General features: G+C 31.5%; 1 protein-coding gene across 2 annotated transcripts in view; it reads right to left on the reverse strand.

The window, feature by feature from the left end:
- LOC147803401 (uncharacterized) overlaps positions 1 to 18,422 on the reverse strand; it is a 28,528-nt gene extending 10,106 nt beyond the window's left edge. For both annotated transcript variants that reach the window (XM_087151071.1, XM_087151070.1), the window contains exons 1-5: positions 18,265 to 18,422; positions 15,109 to 15,272; positions 12,078 to 12,261; positions 8,135 to 8,325; positions 6,103 to 6,265 (exon numbers count right to left, since the gene is read on the reverse strand). In XM_087151071.1, coding sequence (XP_087007197.1) covers positions 6,103 to 6,265; positions 8,135 to 8,325; positions 12,078 to 12,261; positions 15,109 to 15,272; positions 18,265 to 18,319 — 757 coding nt within the window. In that variant the 5' untranslated portion in view covers positions 18,320 to 18,422. The remainder of the gene's footprint in view (positions 1 to 6,102; positions 6,266 to 8,134; positions 8,326 to 12,077; positions 12,262 to 15,108; positions 15,273 to 18,264) is intronic.
- Positions 18,423 to 19,344: the final 922 nt, after the last annotated feature.

The raw sequence follows: 19,344 nt of genomic DNA on the forward strand, positions 1-19,344 counted from the left end.
TATAGATAAAATTTTGTTCACATGCCACCACTGGTTGCACCGTTACATATTCAGCTTTTGTCCCGTTTGATCTATTTTAAACTAATTTCGCTTCGACCACCGGCCCCACTATTTATCTTTTGAGTTTTAATAGTATTTTATTGTTTTAGTAGTCTGCTTAATTTTTAGTTTAGTATCACATATCGAAATTTAAAGAATTTTCATACTCGCTCCGACCATCGGACCGTTATTTTGCTTCGCGTTCTTTTAGGTTCCTCTAATATCTGACGCTTATCTAACTAATTATGATACCAATCAATCAAATTAATGTTTTTTGTACTCGCTCCGACCTCCGGACCCACTTTCTATTTTCTTGTTTTTACAGCTTTAACAAATATTAGTTGCCTGTACTCAATATATTTTGTTCCTAATCAACATAACCATTATTTTCCCCACTCGCTCCGACCACCGGACCCATTTTCTAGCAGTTAGTACTAACTGTTTGAAATTTATTTGAATAAGAACCGCATACAAAAAGGATTCTGCAAGTAAAACAGGAGAAGTTTATCAAAGAAATTTTAAAAAAAGCTTTCTGGATATATATTTATTCCACAATTATTAAGTTTTGCATTTTTAATATTATCCATTGCGAAAGATTCTTGTAAGTAATTATTTTTTGACGTAAGGTAAAATATCAACCAGAAATGTTGCCATAGCTGTATGGCAAAGGTGTACCATAACCTATGGAAAAATATTTCTTCATAAACTGTAGCACATCTTAGTTTTATGGCAAAAATTTGCCATATAAAAAAATGCCATAGGATATTCCTATGGGGTTTTGCCTATGGCAAAATTTTGCCATACACTTATGGCAAAACTTTGCCATACAAAAAAATGCCATAGGATATTCCTATGGGGTTTTGCCTATGGCAAAATTTTGCCATTCAAAAAAATGCCATAGAATATTCCTATGGGGTTTTGCCTATGGCAAAAATTTGCCATACATGTATGGCAAAATTCTGCCATACGTATATGGCAAAAGTGTATGGCAAAATTTTTGCCATAGGCAAAACCCCATAGGAATATCCTATGGCATTTTTTATGGCAAATCTATGGCAAATTTTCCTAAGGGTGTGCACAAAATGGTGAGCGGTGCACGCTGAATCTGTCAGGGTCACAAAGTCCTTTTAAGTTCCCGTAACAAATCAATACCTCTGGGGACTCCTACTGGATCGGAGAATGATCGTTCTCTAGTTCATGTCAAAATTACGATCTGCAAATGGATGAGAGATGTGTGAATGAGATCTCCCTGTAAAGCGGGTTGTAACGTATGCGTGTTGCAAAGTCGTACTTTTGGTCATCTATGGCGTAAAAAGCAAGGAGCGCATTCCTCTCCTTTAAATTCTCTTCATTCTACAGAAGCAAGGCTTGCTGGTAATGGCAATAACATATTTATTGGCATAATAATTTTAAATATTGTAAAACAATAAGGATATTCTTAAGTAGGAAAACAACCAGTATTTAGATTTAAGTAAAAACATCGTTTTGAATAAAGAAATAAAAAAACAACAATAACATCCCTAAAAACAGTAACTCATAAAATACTTCGTCCAGTTTTACTTTAGAGTTACTGGCTAATTTACGAGATTTTTTTAGATGATGTTTGCAAATTAAACTTCTTTTTTTTAAAGTAGAAAAACTGTGCACAGATATTTATTTCGTTTTTATCTCTACACAGATTTAGCACTGAAATTGAAATAATTTACGTTAACGATGAACAGAAAAATTCATCACAATCTACAAATTTATTAATTTAACTTTGTATAGTAGTTGTTTTTTTTAAAATCAAAACGCATTTTTATTAAAGAAAAGTAGTGAACTATTATTGGTTCCAGCAATTAAGGCCCATATTAGCATGAATATGGAAGCAGCATCGGTCTATGTTAGAATCTATGTTTTAGAAATCCAAGTATATCATCCATATAGAAGATCATCCTTTCTAGAAATGTCATCATTAGAACACCCTTTAAAGATTTCTAAAATATTCATAGATAATTTAGAACAAAATGTTTGAAAGGGATTTTTATAATTACTTTTTGAGCGGTTTGTTGGATATTTTGCGAAACACTCATAAAATAAAGTAAAAATCACACGATGGGGTTTGTTGACAGTTGTATTTTTTGATTGGCTTGATTTATTTTATATTCAAATACTTTTGCTAACTTAACAATTAATCTAGTGTATTCAAAGTTTCTATTAACCATTTCAAAGTTTTTATTAATTAGTTTCTATAATTTTTTTGCTAAATTAAGTGCTTTAAAAAAATAGAGACACATATCCACCGCTTGTCATAAAAATTAAGACTCGAAAAAAATGTCAGCATTCTCACGAGACACGCAGTATACGAGTATATCTTCTCCCATGGGAAACTTTTTATTCTGCAATATCCCTTACCCTCTGAACTGACCGTTTGTGGTCATTATCGAAACTAAACATGAAAAAAATTATCGGTGCTCAAATTTAATAAAAGTTCTTCAAAAAGTGTTTTGGGAAGAGAGGGTTAAACTTCTGTTGGTTTTCATTATAAATGTGTTCTGAAATCTGTAAAGACGAAATTTTAGGATAAGTATATTTGGGGAGTCTAAAAAAACTATAAACTCAGACTATTTGATATCAGAAAGATGATGCTCCTTCACATAAGCAGAGTCCATAATTGGTACAAAGACAATATGGCTCAAACTTTTTGCTAAAATAATGAGCAGTTTCAAAGATTCTCTCATCTTAACCCTTTAACGGGCCCTTTATTTCTAGTAAAGGTAAATTAAAGTATTTATGGAATTGAAATTGTTATAAGAACAGTAATTGATATATAAAAAAAAACTCATTTAGTTTATAAAAATGCCATTTTTTTGGTGGTAAATATATTTAACATGACCTATTAGGAACTTACTGACTTTTATTTTTCTTTATTTATAAAATAAATTCCTTAAATGCGACAAACTTCAAAAGGAATTATGCATTTTATAACTTTTATACGTTTTTCTAAAAGTGACAAATGGTTACCAATTTTATTCAAACTCACTTCAAGAAAGCTGAAGTTAATGAAAAATGGAAACCTAAATTAAAAGTGGTAAAACGTGGTGGTAAGTATACTTACCACGGCCTTCAAAAGGGTTAAAGGTATGAGTTTATTTGTATCTCGCCCCGCTCTATATAAGGGCATACGAGAGTAGATACACACACAAAACATACATTAAAAATACGTAAATCTCTAAAAGTTACATCAACAGTGAGTATAAAAATCAGAATATCTAAAATAATGTTCAATACAATTCTATAAAACAAGCGTAAACCAATTAAAATAGTAAAGTAGTAAAAAGGTTAAAAAACAAAATCACCCCAAAACCAATAAATGTTAAAACTTTACAGAAGCATGCAAAACAATGATAAAATATTAGAAATTAAAATTTGGTATAAAGGTTAAAAAGCAAAACAAGTTAAGAATCAAAACAATCAGTTAAAGATTTATAAAAACAATACTTGTTAAATTAAAAGTTGATAAAAACAATACAAGTTAAATCCTAGAGAAGTTTAAAATGATGGTAGATAAAAACACAAGACACCAGCAATAGTCTTCGCAGGCTCCGAGTAGTGTTAAATGTGGTTCAGAATGTCCTCCAATGTTGCCTTTATAATTTTTTTTACAATGTTCCTACAGACCAACTTAGCATTGGTGCAAATTTTGTCCTGCAAGATGTTTTCTACGGAGTGTCTGGAAATGTGGACAGCTCATGATCAAGTGTTCGATTGTTTGATTGTCCCCACAGTATGTACAGTTTGGGTTTTTATTGAAAAGTCTATTTTGGTATTCTCCTAACACCCTGTGTCCAGTAAGTAATTGGTTTAGGTAAAAGTTGGCCTGTAGTCGTTTGGTGGAAGGGTCTTTTAAAAAATATAAGTTTGTCGACCTCTCTCGGAGCTCTGCCACTCTGATTTCCATCTATTTAGGTTGGTGGATTTGATGATTGTTTTGATCTGGACCTTGGAACTTGGGACCTCTAAATTGATTTGGCTGAGATTGACGGCTTCCTTGGCTGCCTGATCCGCCTCCTCGTTGCCTAGGATACCAATGTGAGCCCTGACTCAGTTACATGTAATGTTTAGCCTCCATAGTTGTTTAGTATTTTCTGTTAAGGCCTGGTTTCTTAGGACAGGACGCCGTCAGCTGGAAATCAGCGTTAACCTCTGATTGGGCCATTTGTGAGTTTGATAGTATACGTCCTCGAACGCTCATCTTGAACTACAAGTGCCGTCCAACTCAACTGCAGTTGGATTACAACGTGACGTTAACCACAGAAGCAATGGCGGACAACATCCAACAGCACATTGAAATCAGCCAAGATTTTAATTTTGACATTAAACATAGCTTCTTCATTAAACATAGCACTCTTCATTTAGCTCAGCTATAATGTGTTTTTTCTTAGACGAAGTCATTATTTGTTCTCTTAAACACTGGTCGACAATAACAAAATCAATACAAATTCAAAATAAATATTTGTTTACGTTATTAACGCATGCGCAATGAGAGATAATGTCTGCGTTTGACCGACTGCTCATGCTGAGCTAACAAAAAAGTATTTTTTGGCGTCAGCTCTACGTCAACTTTCCGCTGACGCGCAAATACGGCGCTAGTTCTAAGAAACCAAGCCTTGAGCTAACAAACCAGTATTTTGTTGGCGCCAACTGGACGTTGACGTACCGCTGACGCCCAGATAAGGCGCTTGTCCTAAGAAACCAGACCTTTATTTGGAGTTGGGTCACTTAGGGCTTGCAACGATGACAGCGAATCAGTGAAAAGAGTGGCGTCCGGGTAGTCACTTATAGCCAGCCAATCAAATGCACTTTTAATTGCCATCAGCTCAGCCATAAAAATACTGCAGTTGTTGGAAAGTCTAATGGAGTCCACCTTAATGATTATCCCATCTCTCTTGATGATAATTCCATAGCCGGTCTTGTGCTCTATCCTACTTCCATTATCGGTCTCTTCGGCGAACTCCACACTTGAACCATCCGTAAAAATATCCAACCCCTTATTAGTGGGGAGTGACCAACCCCACGGCACCGAAACAAACTTTGAGGGGTCATCTTAAAGGTATAGGTTATTTTGCATAAGGAAACATATACTTTTGAATACGAATTAATTAAATACACACATTTGAACCAATTCGGAGCATTAGTCGGAAAACATGGGGTAAGAAAGCTGAAACTTGTACAAATTCTGAAAGGTGTAATAATACTCATTGTTGTTCATTTTGATATAAATAAAAATCAAAATAATTTTTCCTACGCTATGAGCTTTTTGCTGGAAACTGTAAGAGAGAATAAATTGGACACTATCTATATCTATTCAATATTATGAAAAACACGTTCTGTTTGGTGGGCAGCTAGAAAAAATTATTTATCTTTATTCTAGACATTAAATTCAATACTCTTAAAATGAACTTCTGAGTTAAGTGTGTCTCTAATGACCTTAGAGTTTAAGCTCGAAACTCAAAATTCAGGAACCATTAAAAAAAGAAATAATACAGGAGCAATTAGCGTCAGTTATTCAAATTAAAATATTGTAGGTTGAACTTTCTGTAAGGTTTTAATTTAGGAATGACATTAATTTTTAGATTGCAGTAGGTCCTCGATATTCCGAACCTCTTTACTCCGAATACCTCTGTTAAGTAAAGTCAATACCAAGACACGAGATCAACTTATTTTTAACACAAGCAGATTATTAAATTTTTCAATAATATGCGGTAACAATTTAAGTCTACATGAGACCTTCAAAATGAAAACGTTAATAGACGTAGGTTACTTCCTTAAGTCCACTACTTGAACAGAATCTTAATCGATTGTAACAGAATTAGATTACAAAAAAAAAAATTCTAGTTTAGTTTACGTTTGAAGGTTTTGTAATGTAATACAAAAATGACATCAAAGCAATACTAACGTTTGATGAAAGGAGAAAAAAACGAGGTACGTTTCAAAGTTAAGATCAATAATAATAAAAATAAATAATTTAATAAATCTTAAAATAGTACCCTTTAAAAGAAAACCTAAAATTATTTATCTTACCAATTGCTACTGCTGTGTAATTTGCATAAAATCCTCTATTTAGAACAAAACCAGCTTTGAGCTTCATCCATAAGTGATTGCTAGTTGACTTGACAGAATATGACTCCATACTTCCGCAAATCTCGGCAATTAGAGGGCTTTTTTCTGTGTTACCATCACGAATCTAGAATTGGATAAAGGCTATACCATTGCTGTTGATCTCAGTAAATAAAATGCAATCAAAAATATAGATATTAAACTGAATCAGTGATCAATTGGAGCTCCCAAGTCCTTTTATGCACGTCTATGTTATTGAGTAGCTACCCAGACATTTAACATTCCCGCCCTACAATTTTTAAAGACAAGGGGTTATTTCTACAAGATGGAGCTCGACCCCTACCATAAAAAGAGAGTGTTTGATATCCTGGAGGAGAAAATATTTAGTCAATTAAAAGCAAAACTGTTAAATAACAAGAATCCAAAGTTTTACCAATATATCAGTATGTAGGATTGCCAGCAACAACAATTGCTTAAAAAATATCTTTTAGAGTGGTAGATAATTTCGGACTAAAGCTTTCAGAAAACATTTTAAGAGCCTAACCACAAACCTAGTCCTAGTATCATACCTGCCAACTTTTACGCATTTGGCGTAAAATTTTATTTTTATATTTAAAATGGTAGTAAATATATACTATATTTTCATTTATAAACTTTATTTTTAAATGATTTTGATCACCACTATTCTTAAAAAAATTAAGCATATATATTAATATGCGTCGATATCATGGTTGCCAGCTGATGCTTCTTCAAATGCAACGTATTTTTCTGCTTACAATCGAAATTTTAATTCCATGTTACTACCACTGGGAAAAATCATAATGGAAGGGATTAAAAGTTGTCAGGTATGTAGTATGCATACCTGCCAACCTTTACTCTTTCCAAATATGGATTTTCAGAGTGGTTGTAAAACAATGAACGAAAAACAATCTGACTCAAAAATATATTTAAATTTTGACAAGCGGTCTTTGCTTGTGCAAGGATTATTATGCTTTCATATATTTGTTGTAATTATTTATATGTAGTGGTGGTCAAACTCATTTATAATTATCATTATAATTCAAAAAGTTAATTGGAATAACATGAGTATTGCTACCACTTTAAATATGAAAATAAAATCTTCCGGAAAAGTTTGCAGGTATGTAGTATGTATTGGCTATTAGCCACCAGGGCCGTGATTTGTCACTCATCGCATCCATCATGTACCTTTTAAAATATGAAGAGGCACGTAGAATATGTTAAATATTTCACTTTAAAAGGAAAGCGATAGGAAACTATAAAATTTTCTGAAGGTACCTTGTGTTCTCTAGATATACATAAAAGCTTATATTTTTGCTCTCAAATGACTCTATAGCTTTTAAATAGTTTTTGTATACAGTAGTTTTGTATACTATATCTCTATAGTTTTTGCCTTATTTATTATTATTGTGTGACTGAACACACACACGCACACTGTATGTGACTAAACACACAGCCAAACCGCAAAATTATGGATGCATTTTTTGGGGCACTAAGGGGCTCATTGTAATATAATTTTTCCCTATATTTTAACTAAAATTGAAACAAATTTAATGGAATGTTGACTTTTTTAAAATTTTATACGTATCTTTTACCAATTTCACAACAGCTATAAACAACACTGTGTTGAGCTACAATCTTCAAGCGTTTACAAAGCCTTCGTGCTTGTAGTTGTATAACGCTATTCTCCTCCAAATAACGTAAAGATAAGGATCAGGAAAATACGCGAGCATGCGCAGTTACTTCGAAATTTGCGTTGTAGAGCTTACGTGATGATGCATAAATCTGAAAGATGTCAAATTAACCATAGAATACACAAAATCCCCATTTTCTCTAGTTAAGTTAAAAATTAAACGTTATTTTTAATCATTATCGGTTCTTTAGAGACGCATTACTTTAAAGAGTACCGGTTCTTTAGAGACGCATTACTTCAAAGAGTACCGGTTCTTTAGTGATTTGGGAAAAAAAAGAATCTCACCTGTAAATAATCTATATTACAGTCATCATTATCACCGTAACCTATTTCTACATCGTGAAAAGTAATATTGACCAGATATCCTGGTCTCAATCTTATTTCATAAATGCATTCTGCTGTCTTTACACCTCTGTACCTTGGATAATTTGGAGTGTTTATACTGCCATAAAGCTCAGTCAGTATCCTGTTGCAGTCTGAAAATTATAATAATTTAAATCAAATGAAAGGAAATTAAGAAAGTGACAACGTTATATAGAATATGGCATTAATCTGGACCATTAACTTTTTTAACAACTGAATCTAGTCTGAAAGAACACTCTATAGTTTGTCCATAGAAAGAACTCCCCTAGCCACAAAGCCTATGGCCGTCTGCTACTATGGAAACAAGAAATAGCTCCACTGATTCTCTCTCGCGGAACCGAACTAAAACATGTCTTAAATAATGATCCAATACCTCTACCTGAAATAGTTAAACCTCATCACAATAGTCAACGCCACTACTCCTGACGAATGACTAGGGGAGTTATTTACATAGACAAACTATAGTTTGTGTTCCAGGTTTTGGTTTATGGATAAAATAAGAAAAAATAAATTAAGTAAACTCGACTCCAATAAATGATTTTAACCCTTTAATGCCTTGTCAGAAAATTTGGTCCGGGTATGCAAAACAGCTATGTAAAAAAAAAGTGGTGGCATATATTTGCTTATATCAAGTGATTATTTCCTTCGGTTGCCACTTTAGCTTTGAAAAAAAAAATACTGTACTCAGACATTAGATCTTAATATAAATATTTACATTAATGATAAAGATCCGCGATACCTCAGTGTGTATGCCACTGAACCGTCTTGTAAAGAACTCCTATACAGTTTTCAGTGGCTGCTTGAAGACCGATGGGTATCAGCTTGTCTGGAAAGTAAAGGTTGTTTGTGCGCAATACTGACCACATTACTCCTTTAATGCTAAAGCCGTTATCCCTCGGCTAACAATGGGCTGTTGAAGGAATATTTAGCTTTTATATTATTTATAATTTATTAGGATAGTCAGAACTATTTTTGAAAAAAATTATGGGCAAAACCAAATGTAAAATTATAGTTACGGGAAAGAACTGGATATTACAGCAAGGTAACTATTCTTTTAAGTAACAATACAAAAATTTGGTTTCAAGCCAATACTTTTTGAATTCACCAGCTAAATATCCAGATCTCAACCAACACCTCCTAGAAAAGAGTAGGCCTTTGCACAGGTTACCATAAGTATCCTTTAGTAGTTCAAACGTAATGACATATTTCGTATTTTCAAATACTGCGCAGCCTAGTATCCCGAACGTAATGACATCTTTCTTATTTTTCATCAACTGCGCAGTTAACTTTGTCACATCGGACTACTAAATTGATCCGTGCTGAGGCCTTCCTTATTCTAGGAGGTGTTGTCTCAACCCAATATAGAACCTATGGGTTGACTTAGTATGAAAAGTTAATGCAAATGGAAGGCATTTTACATCATTATTAGAGTTGAAATCTACAATCGTCGACGAAATGTATGAAAGAGACACCGAACTTAGTCAAAAACTAGTTACAGAACATTTGAAGTAATTCGGAAAAATTGCTCTAATTTAAGCTTCTAAATATTTTGTGAGCTACATTTTATGTTAGCGAAAAAGTTTTTACTTTAATTGAAATAATAACTTGGAAAGACTACTTTTTTGATAACTTTGTAATTACAAAACTCATTTGTTGCTCATTTTTTGAAACACCTTAAAAATTAATTATATATGAATATTTAAACTCTTTTTATATTCATTTTCCTAAAATTTTTTCGCTGGCCTTGAAGTTTTGCCTTATACTGTATTATGTGTTTATTCTTCGATTGCAGTCAATATTTTTTTTTGTAGTGAAAAATAAGTAAATAGTATTATATTAATTTAAGCGTGCAGTGTTGTTTCAGCAAAGATGTTTTCTTCTGGTTTTTGAGTTTCAATTGAGCCCCTAGGTTGTCCAATGCGTGTCCGTTGGGATTAAAATCCGGGGATATCGCATGTCACTCTGCGCCAGTGATTCTCAACCTTTTTTTTTTGTTGCGGCACACTTTTAGCGATTTCGAAATTTTACGGCACACAATGAAAAAAATTAGATTAGAAGTTGTTTAATTACCTATTTTACACTGTGTTAAATAAATTGTGATAATAATTATGAATGTGAAATAAAATAATATGTACTACAAAAGCACAATGGGGATTAATAATTTTTCTCGACCAACAAAAAGGATTAATTATTTCTTTCGACCAATTTTTTATTAGTTAGTAACAGTTATTTATTTTTTTGCTAGTTATTAATTGTTAGCTTGTTTTCTATAATTATTAACTGTTATTTTTTGTGATTTCTTATTAACTATTTTTTTTGCTAATTATTAATTGTTAGATGAATTTTTGTTAGTTATCCTTTGTTAATTTGTTTTTTATATATTTGTTTTTTTAGTTACCCTTTACTAATTTGTTTATTAATTGCATAGCTTACTTTAATGATTAGCTCTTACAACATTTTTTAAAATTGTGCGTCATATACAATTTAAACACTTCCATCTTATTTTAAGATTGTCAGAGACAATACAATCGCCGACAAACATGTTCACGCGTTTAAAGCGTGGAAAAATTATAAAAAGTATGTATATATCTATACACTTTTCTTTAATTTAAGCTTTACTCATAATAAAAAAAAGCATTATAATTTTTATTTCATCATTTCTAATATTTGGCGGCACATTTTAAGAATTTTGCGGCACACAAAAGGGCCGCGGCATAGTGGTTGAGAAACACTGCTCTACGCGTTAAATATCCACCGATTGGAGGTATTCGTTCACCACTGAGTTTTATCTGAATAGGCGTTAATCGTCCGTAAAGACGAAAATTGATCCATATGTTCCACAGAAAAGTGTCACACAGGGTGCAGAAATCTCGTCCCGGCACCGCTGACCTATCAGAATACCTTATACCGAAAACATGAACATTAATATGCTTGTCTGCCATTATGCTTACCAAGACAGATGTAGAGCAAGGAGTCCCAAAATAGTAAGTGCGCCAAAAACATCGATAAAGTGAGCCAAAGGGTTAGTTTGGCGAAGTTCCCTCTTGCTGTAGGGAGAGCACCCATTTAGGAATCAGTTGAAGCAGTGCCTGAGTGTTAGAAGGTGACTAGGTTTAGATATGACGCCCTGGTGAGTAATCTTAGTGTCTCCCCCACTTGTGTTCTAGAATGTTGTTTAATTGTGTTCAAGATATTTTTAATCATTAAAATTTAATTTAACTTTAATATGAGTCATAGCTTTTAACTCTAATTAACATGATACATACTAAAGTAGTATCAATAGTTGTATCAAGACTATCAAACCACCTCGAAGTTAGTGTTCCTTTTCGACACTGTTTGAGGGTTGATATCGACTCCTGGATTCTAGAGAGATGAGAACGTGTCTTGAGTCACTGTCCTGACTGAATCTCAACTCACCACTCAAAAGAACCCGCCTCCATTCATCCTCTGTCCAAGACTGGTGTTCTCGGCACCGTGATAGATGGTTCTTTTTGTGTTTCACAGTCCAAGAGACGCAGACTACATGCCACCTGCATTAAGTTTCTGTGAGACTGTTAAGCCAGAAAGGGATGTTCTTGATACATTATACAGGAAGCGAGACAAATGTGTCGCAGTCTCGACCTTATCCTCTTTGACCTTGAAGTCTCAAATAATGGCCTCGATGTTGCTACTCTTCATGCGAGATGAAATTTTGGATAACTAATATTGTAATAGTCGATATCAATGGGTTATTTATTTTATCGCAATAAGTCCGATATCAATGGGTTTGAGAACAATGATAGAGGTGAAGAAAACAATTGTTAGAGAAATGAATTTATTAATTAAATTATTCTAAATCATCAATAGGAAAAAAAATAATACCTACTATGATTGAAATCTAATGAGAAACCTGTTTTCATCCCATCGGCAAATCGACCTGAATTCACTTTGAAATGGATTTCAACAACAGAAGACGTGGTTGTAAAATTGCGAAGTTGAGATTGAGAAGACACATTAAAATCTTTGTTTTCTGACAAAAATTTTATTGTTAAAACACCACCTGAAGCAGGCTGTAAACATTAAATAATACTCAACAAATAAAAACATAATTTAATGTATGCTACAGAATCCTTAAAATTTAAAAATACTGATTAATTTACTAACACTAACAAATCAGTGGCATGATGAGTTTTTTTTTTCTGTGTTCAAGCCCTTTATACACTGAGGTGACAAAATTCATGGAATACACTTAAATATCATGTCGGATCACCTCTAGCTCTAGGAAGTGTAGAAACTCGACGTGGTATGAACTGAACAAATAGTAGAAAGTCTTTTGCAGGAATATCCATCCATGCATACTCAGGATGCCCATAATTGCAAAAATGCTGCAGGTGCACAGGATTTTGTGCACGAACTGGTCTCTCGATTATATCCTATAAATGTTCGATAGGATTCATGTTGGGCAATTTAGGTAACCAAAACATTTACTGGAATTATTCAGAATGTTCTTCAAACTAGTCGTGATTAATTAAGAACCATTGACATAACGTATTGCCACGCATAAATATTCCGTCGTTGTTTGGGTGCATGAAGTCCTTGAACAACTGCAAGTGGTTTCCAAGTAAGTGAGCATTACCATTGACAGGCAATGATCGGACCATAGGACCAAGTTCATGCATTGAAAAAGCAGTCCACACTAATATGGAGCCACAACCAGATTGCACGGTTCATTGTTAACAACTCGGGTCTATGATTTCGTGGGGGGGGGGGGGGTCTTTGCCACACTCGAACAGTGGCGTACGCAAGGGAGGGGTTTAGGGATCTAAACACCCCCTTGAGCTCAGACAAAATGGAAAAAATAAAAATTTTAGTAGAAATTATGTGGGCTATTTTTTAAGACTATATATTTTTATTTGCCTTATGCCTACTTTTATTTTCCTCACGGTATTTCTCAGAATACTGAGAAAACATTTACTATAATAGGGTTGTACTTTTGAAACCAAATTCACGTGATACTGTTGCCGACTGGTTCCTTTCTGTCCTGCCATTCGCGATAGTTTTCGAGACTGGCCGTCATTCGCGAGGTCTTCACGCGATGATTCTGGAATCCTAGACGTTCTGTCGTCTTTGAGACAATTCGATAATTTTGGAGATGGAGTGAAAAATTATATAAAAGGGGGAACGCAGTACAGTGGAGTTAGTACTTGTATATAGTGTAAATAATTTTCTTTTATCTTCAATTGTTTCTATTACTATGTATCAAATTGCGTTTTTATTGTTATGTATAACCCAGGCTTGAATTTTGATTTTCAACTGTTGTACATTATGAGATTTAACTTACTGTTAACGGAGCACCCCCCTTCCCATCCTCCAATTTATTTTTCTATTGCGATGAAGGAGTAGATATTCAACTCTGGATAGGTACTCTGATAAAACTTGAATAATTAGCTAGTGGAGTTAGTTAGTCAGACTAAGAGTTATCTCTGCCGCTTGTCGCTAAATCTGTTTTTTTTTTCTTAAGAAAAAGTCCATTCAATCGCCGAACCCGTCGTCGCCACTATTTCGACTAGTGAAGAAATCAGTAACAATACCATTGGAGATACTGTGCTCGTTTAAGTTATTCATTCCAGCTCGAAACTTTGAGATAGTAGCGTAGCGGATATTTCTGTGCCAATATATATATATATATATATATATATATATATATATAACTAACTCAGTGGCGCGACAGCCCATTAAGAGGGCCAAGGCCGACTGTGCCCATCTCAGTTTCCTTGACCTTGATATATATATATATATATATATATATATATATATATATATATATATATATATATTGGCACAGATCTTGATTTTTAGGACGTCAAATCGCAAGAATTTGACAATTTTTAATCATTTTGAGAAAAAATCACGATCTGAAATCAGTGAGGTGACAGCATCTAATTCCAATATAAGTTTTGTACAGAAATGTGATACTCCCGTTGAAGAAAATGTTTCTAGCATAACAAAATCTGATAAATGTAAAAGTGGCCCTCAATGTGTTACTTCCCACCCATATGACATTGGACTTTTTCAGAAGATATTACATGCAAGAAGATATTACATGATGATCTTAATCTTAAAAAATCAAATCAAAATTTAACTAAACAATGCTGTCTAAATAAAAAGTCAAAATTGTCTAGCTGTCTAAATTAGGGAAATAATAGTGCTTTATTACATACTCGAATTTCTTTTAGTAGTTTCAGAAAATTATTAACACCCCCTTGAAAAAATTCTGCGTACGCCACTGCACTCGAACTCACCTATCAGCTGAAATCGTGACCCATCTGACCCAGGGTCCAACCAATATGAGTCATGAGCCCAGGAAAGGAAAGGCGCTGGACTTTATGTCGTGCAGTTAGTATAGGCACTGATGTCATATCCTATTAAAGCCAAACCTCGTAGCACTGTCCTAAGGAGCACATCCATTTCTCGTCTCGCATTTATGCTTCTGCAACTTAATTAAATGCTGCATTAATAAAATGTAATATATGCGTAGTGAATTATTTTTATGAAATTTTGATACGAAACAAATTGAATACTCAAACAAAATAAATACAATAATACTCAATATTTAATAAATATTTTTTCTTCAATTCTTATTTAAATACGAGTCTCAACTTCCCCTTAGAATTCTGAGCCCACCGAGGAAGCAGTGGTGCTTACGATCGGACGTAGATTGATGCTACTATGGTGAAGGAAAATGAATTTCTTCGGGTGAGTTTTTATAAATTAGGAAAACATTAAAATTAATCATTATCCCTCGTCATTTTTTATTTCGCATTTTTTTGAAGTTTTTTTTTTCGCGAATTATCATTGTATAAATTTATATTAGAAGAGAATGTGTTTAATTACATGGAATTTATATAAGTACTTACCCTGTTATGAAAACTAACATTATTAAGTTGAATGAAAATCACATTCTCTTCGGGATTTTTCAAAAACCAGCATTTATGATAGAGGCTAGCGCCTCTGACGAAATAGGTATACGAAATATCACCTGTTAAGCCATTTATTTCTTTGCAAGATGAATAGACCAAACCTAAAACATAAATATTTGGTTTTAGTAAACTCTTAAGTTTGGGAGATTTTTACAATTTGCAAGCCGAGTGCTTAAAAATGCTGTTTGAACTAACGTAAGCGCTAAATCATTTTAAGTCCTTAATGCAGTAATTTGCTAATTATTAATCTATAAAAAATTTAAAGTTTATTGTGGTATTTTTTAATGTCGCCTTATAAGTGTCTTCGAAGTGGAAAGGGTTAACTTGTAGTTGTCATGTAGTGGATATCGTGCTAAAAATTCGACATGTTCTGCTTTGAATAAAGAGTTGAATAGTTCTATTAAGTACCGCTAAGTTTTCACGGTTAGTTGATAGCTTTTGTAGTTAGAATGTTTCAAAGATATAACGAATTTCCCCGAGTCTTAAGAAATTTTGAAAAATTTATCTAAAGCAAATGGATTTAAATTGAAATAAAATTCTAATTTCTTTAATATAGTGGCTGAGATTAGACATCTGAGAGTAAATAGTTAATAGCAAACAGAACAGAAAGTACGAAACTGTATTATCACTAAGTATTATCCGAAAGTAAGACACTGTATTATCACCACTATATGTCATGTGCCTGTAGGTAGAAATTAAAATGCGTATATGTTTGAAAGTTCTGCAAATGGAATTTTAAAAAAATGAAACTCATCACTTAATTAAGATAGATTATATACCAATATAAAATTTGCTTCGTGATAAGTATATGAAGGAAGGATAAATATACCTCTTTCATATCTAAATTAAAATGTATCTGAAACGGCCACAATAATATAATACTGAAATGATACCATTACCATCCGCATGATATAATTGGTGCCTTCATAATTATGTTTATAACTACCAGAATACTTCATCTTCTTTTATAATAATTATGTGAAGATCCGAAGGTAGATGATAAGTAATTTTAATTTGTTAGTGTAAGCTAGCAACAAAATAGTTTTAGCTACGTAACAACAAAATTGATACCAGTTTTTAGTTTTTTCCAGGTGAGTACGAATCACTTAAAATTTTTAACATCATGACGCGTTATATTCATGTTTTAATTATTAAGCCATAGCAATGGATAAAATTGTTTTTAATCAATATTATTAAACGAAGAATCATAAAGTATAATATAAATTTTGCAAACAGTGAATAAAAGATTCGCATACAAAGTAACGCAACGTAGTTTCTCAGCCTATGAAATTTCTTTAAATATTTTATATGTAATTAGCAGAAATAATTTAAAATAAATGCTACCGAAATTCTGAAATTTTAATATCATAACACATGTGCGATAACGGCAAAAACTAAGAATGCAAAAACCAGGAAAATTTAATCAAATTAAATTAAGCTTAACATTTAGACAAAACAATTGTTTAATTGTTAAGCAGTTAATCAAATAAATTATATTGTTAAACGATTAAGCAAATAAATTATATTGTTTAACGATTAAAAAAAATTTTTTTTTTGTTCTACAAATAAATTGTATTATCCTTCAAAACATATTTGTCCAGAAGAAAACTATTTCTCGCAGGATTCTGGATTTAAACTGTTTAACGTGAAAGAAACTTTAAAAACACTAAAACAACTGTTTAAATATATTAGAATAGCTTAAATTGAAATAAATTAAATTAAGCTTAACATTTAAACAAAACAATTGTTTAATTGTTAAACAATTAATGAAATAAATTACATTGTTAAACAATTGAAAAAATAAATTATATTGTTAAACGATTAAGCAAATAAATTATATTGTTTAACGATTAAACAAAAAAATTTTTTTGTTCTACAAAAAATTGTATTATCCTTCAAAACATATTTGTCTAAAAGAAACCTATTTCTCGCAGGATTCTGGATTTAAACTGTTTAACGTGAAAGAAACTTTAAAAACACTAAAACAACTGTTTAAATATATTAGAATAGCTTAAATTGAAATAAATTAAATTAAGCTTAACATTTAAACAAAACAATTGTTTAATTGTTAAACAATTAATGAAATAAATTACATTTTTAAACAATTGAAAAAATAAATTATATTGTTAAACGATTAAGCAAATAAATTAAATTCTTTAACGATTAAACAAAAAAAATTTTTTGTTCTACAAATAAATTGTATTATCCTTCAAAACATATTTGTCTAGAAGAAACCTATTTCTCGCGGGATTCTGGATTTAAACTGTTTAACGTGAAAGAAACTTTAAAAACACTAAAACAACTGTTTAAATATATTAGAATAGCTTAAATTGAAATAAATTAAATTGAGCTTAACATTTAAACAAAACAATTGTTTAATTGTTAAACAATTAATGAAATAAATTACATTGTTAAACAATTGAAAAAATAAATTATATTGTTAAACGATTAAGCAAATAAACTATATTGTTTAACGATTAAAAAAAAAATTTGTTCTACAAATAAATTGTATTATAAATATAAATAACAATAAATTATAAATGTATCCAGAAGTAACCTATTTCTCGCAGGATTCTGGATTTAAATTGTTTAAAGTGAAAGAAATTTTAACAACACTAAAACAACTGTTTAAATATAGCAGAATAGCTTAAATTGAAATAAAGTAAATTAAGCTTAACAGTTAGACAAAACAATTGTTTAATTGCTAAACAATTAATGAAATAAATTATGGTGTTAAACAATTGAACAAATAAATTTTATTATTAGTAGAGAGTATATAATTAGAAATTCTCCAACATAATTGTTTTTAAATAATTGGAAAGGTGAGTTTTTCAGAATGTTGTTTTAGAAATTTTTCTACTGATATTTTATTTTTTTCTGGGTGCTGAGCTGGTAGCTGGTAAGAGCTAATTCCATGCTACTGTTTTCTTTTTTTACATTACTATAAATATATTAATAGCAGTGGTTAATAGTTTTAAAACCTTTACATAAATATGTTTCGGAAAAATTGTTAAATAAAATATCGAATAAACACGAGTATAATATAACTTTGAGAAAGAGATAAAAATATTATTAAGAATATTCATTACTTACAAACTTGACAAAAAAGTATTCCTAGAATACAGAAAAAAAAATTAAAACTAGTCATTTTTACTGACTGGATTCTTATGATAAATTGAGTGAAAAACCAACCCTTTTATATACATTCAGAACACTTTCCACACGCATTAAAAGATTGCAAAGAGATCATCAACTGTTAATTGCATAAACTGTATTTATGTGTTTTCTCCCAACAATAACACATAAACTCTGTCAATTTATAGAAGTGATAGCAATAATGAGGTCAAACTTTCCAGTGGTCAATGACAAATCAAGGGAATACTCCCTTCTCAAATGTGTATAATTTAAATATGATGTAAAAGATCTGTGGCTATAAAGTATCTGTTGACAAGGGATTTATCCCATCTCAGATATGATTTACAGATGATTTTAAGTGCCCGAGTCGACTGATCAAAGCAACTTCCCTGTTTTTACACACGCTTATCAAAATGAATGAAATTGTAGCTTCAGAATCATTATGTCATACATTTTACGCGCGTTTTATCAACACATTTATCACTGCAGGATGTTATGTCTTATTTCTAGCTGTTAAATGCATATATGGCAACGTTACTTTTAAAAAGTAACGAGTAAAAGTACAAGTATTTTTAAAAAAAGTAACGTGTAAGAAGTAAAAAGTTCTTATTTTAAAAAGTAATGAGTAAAAAGTACAAGTAAAAGTACAAGTACTGAACAAAAAAAGTAACGACTTAAAAGTACATTCCTAGGAAATCGAAAATTCAAAGTAACCTAAACTTTTATTGAATAATATTCTTATGTTCTTTAATGATTTTGCGAAATTGTTGTTATTTATTTAATTATTTTTAATTTTGAAAGTTATGGATATTAATTTATTTTTAAATTCGGAAGAATATTATAATATAATTTTATAATATAATCGTATAATATAATTTTAAAATCAAATATAATTTTAATATCAAACTTTTTATGGATTTGCACGAAAAAGAAATTTTATCTATTGATTTTAATTTTTAGTTTATTATTTTTATTTATTTAAATTACCATTGATTTAAAATTGCTCTACTCTTTAGAGACGCGTTTTAAAAGCACAAG

The sequence above is a fragment of the Parasteatoda tepidariorum genome, chromosome 9, assembly GCF_982258835.1.
Source record: "Parasteatoda tepidariorum strain Cologne lab strain chromosome 9, Ptep-v5.0, whole genome shotgun sequence".
Taxonomy (NCBI): Eukaryota; Metazoa; Arthropoda; class Arachnida; order Araneae; family Theridiidae; genus Parasteatoda; species Parasteatoda tepidariorum.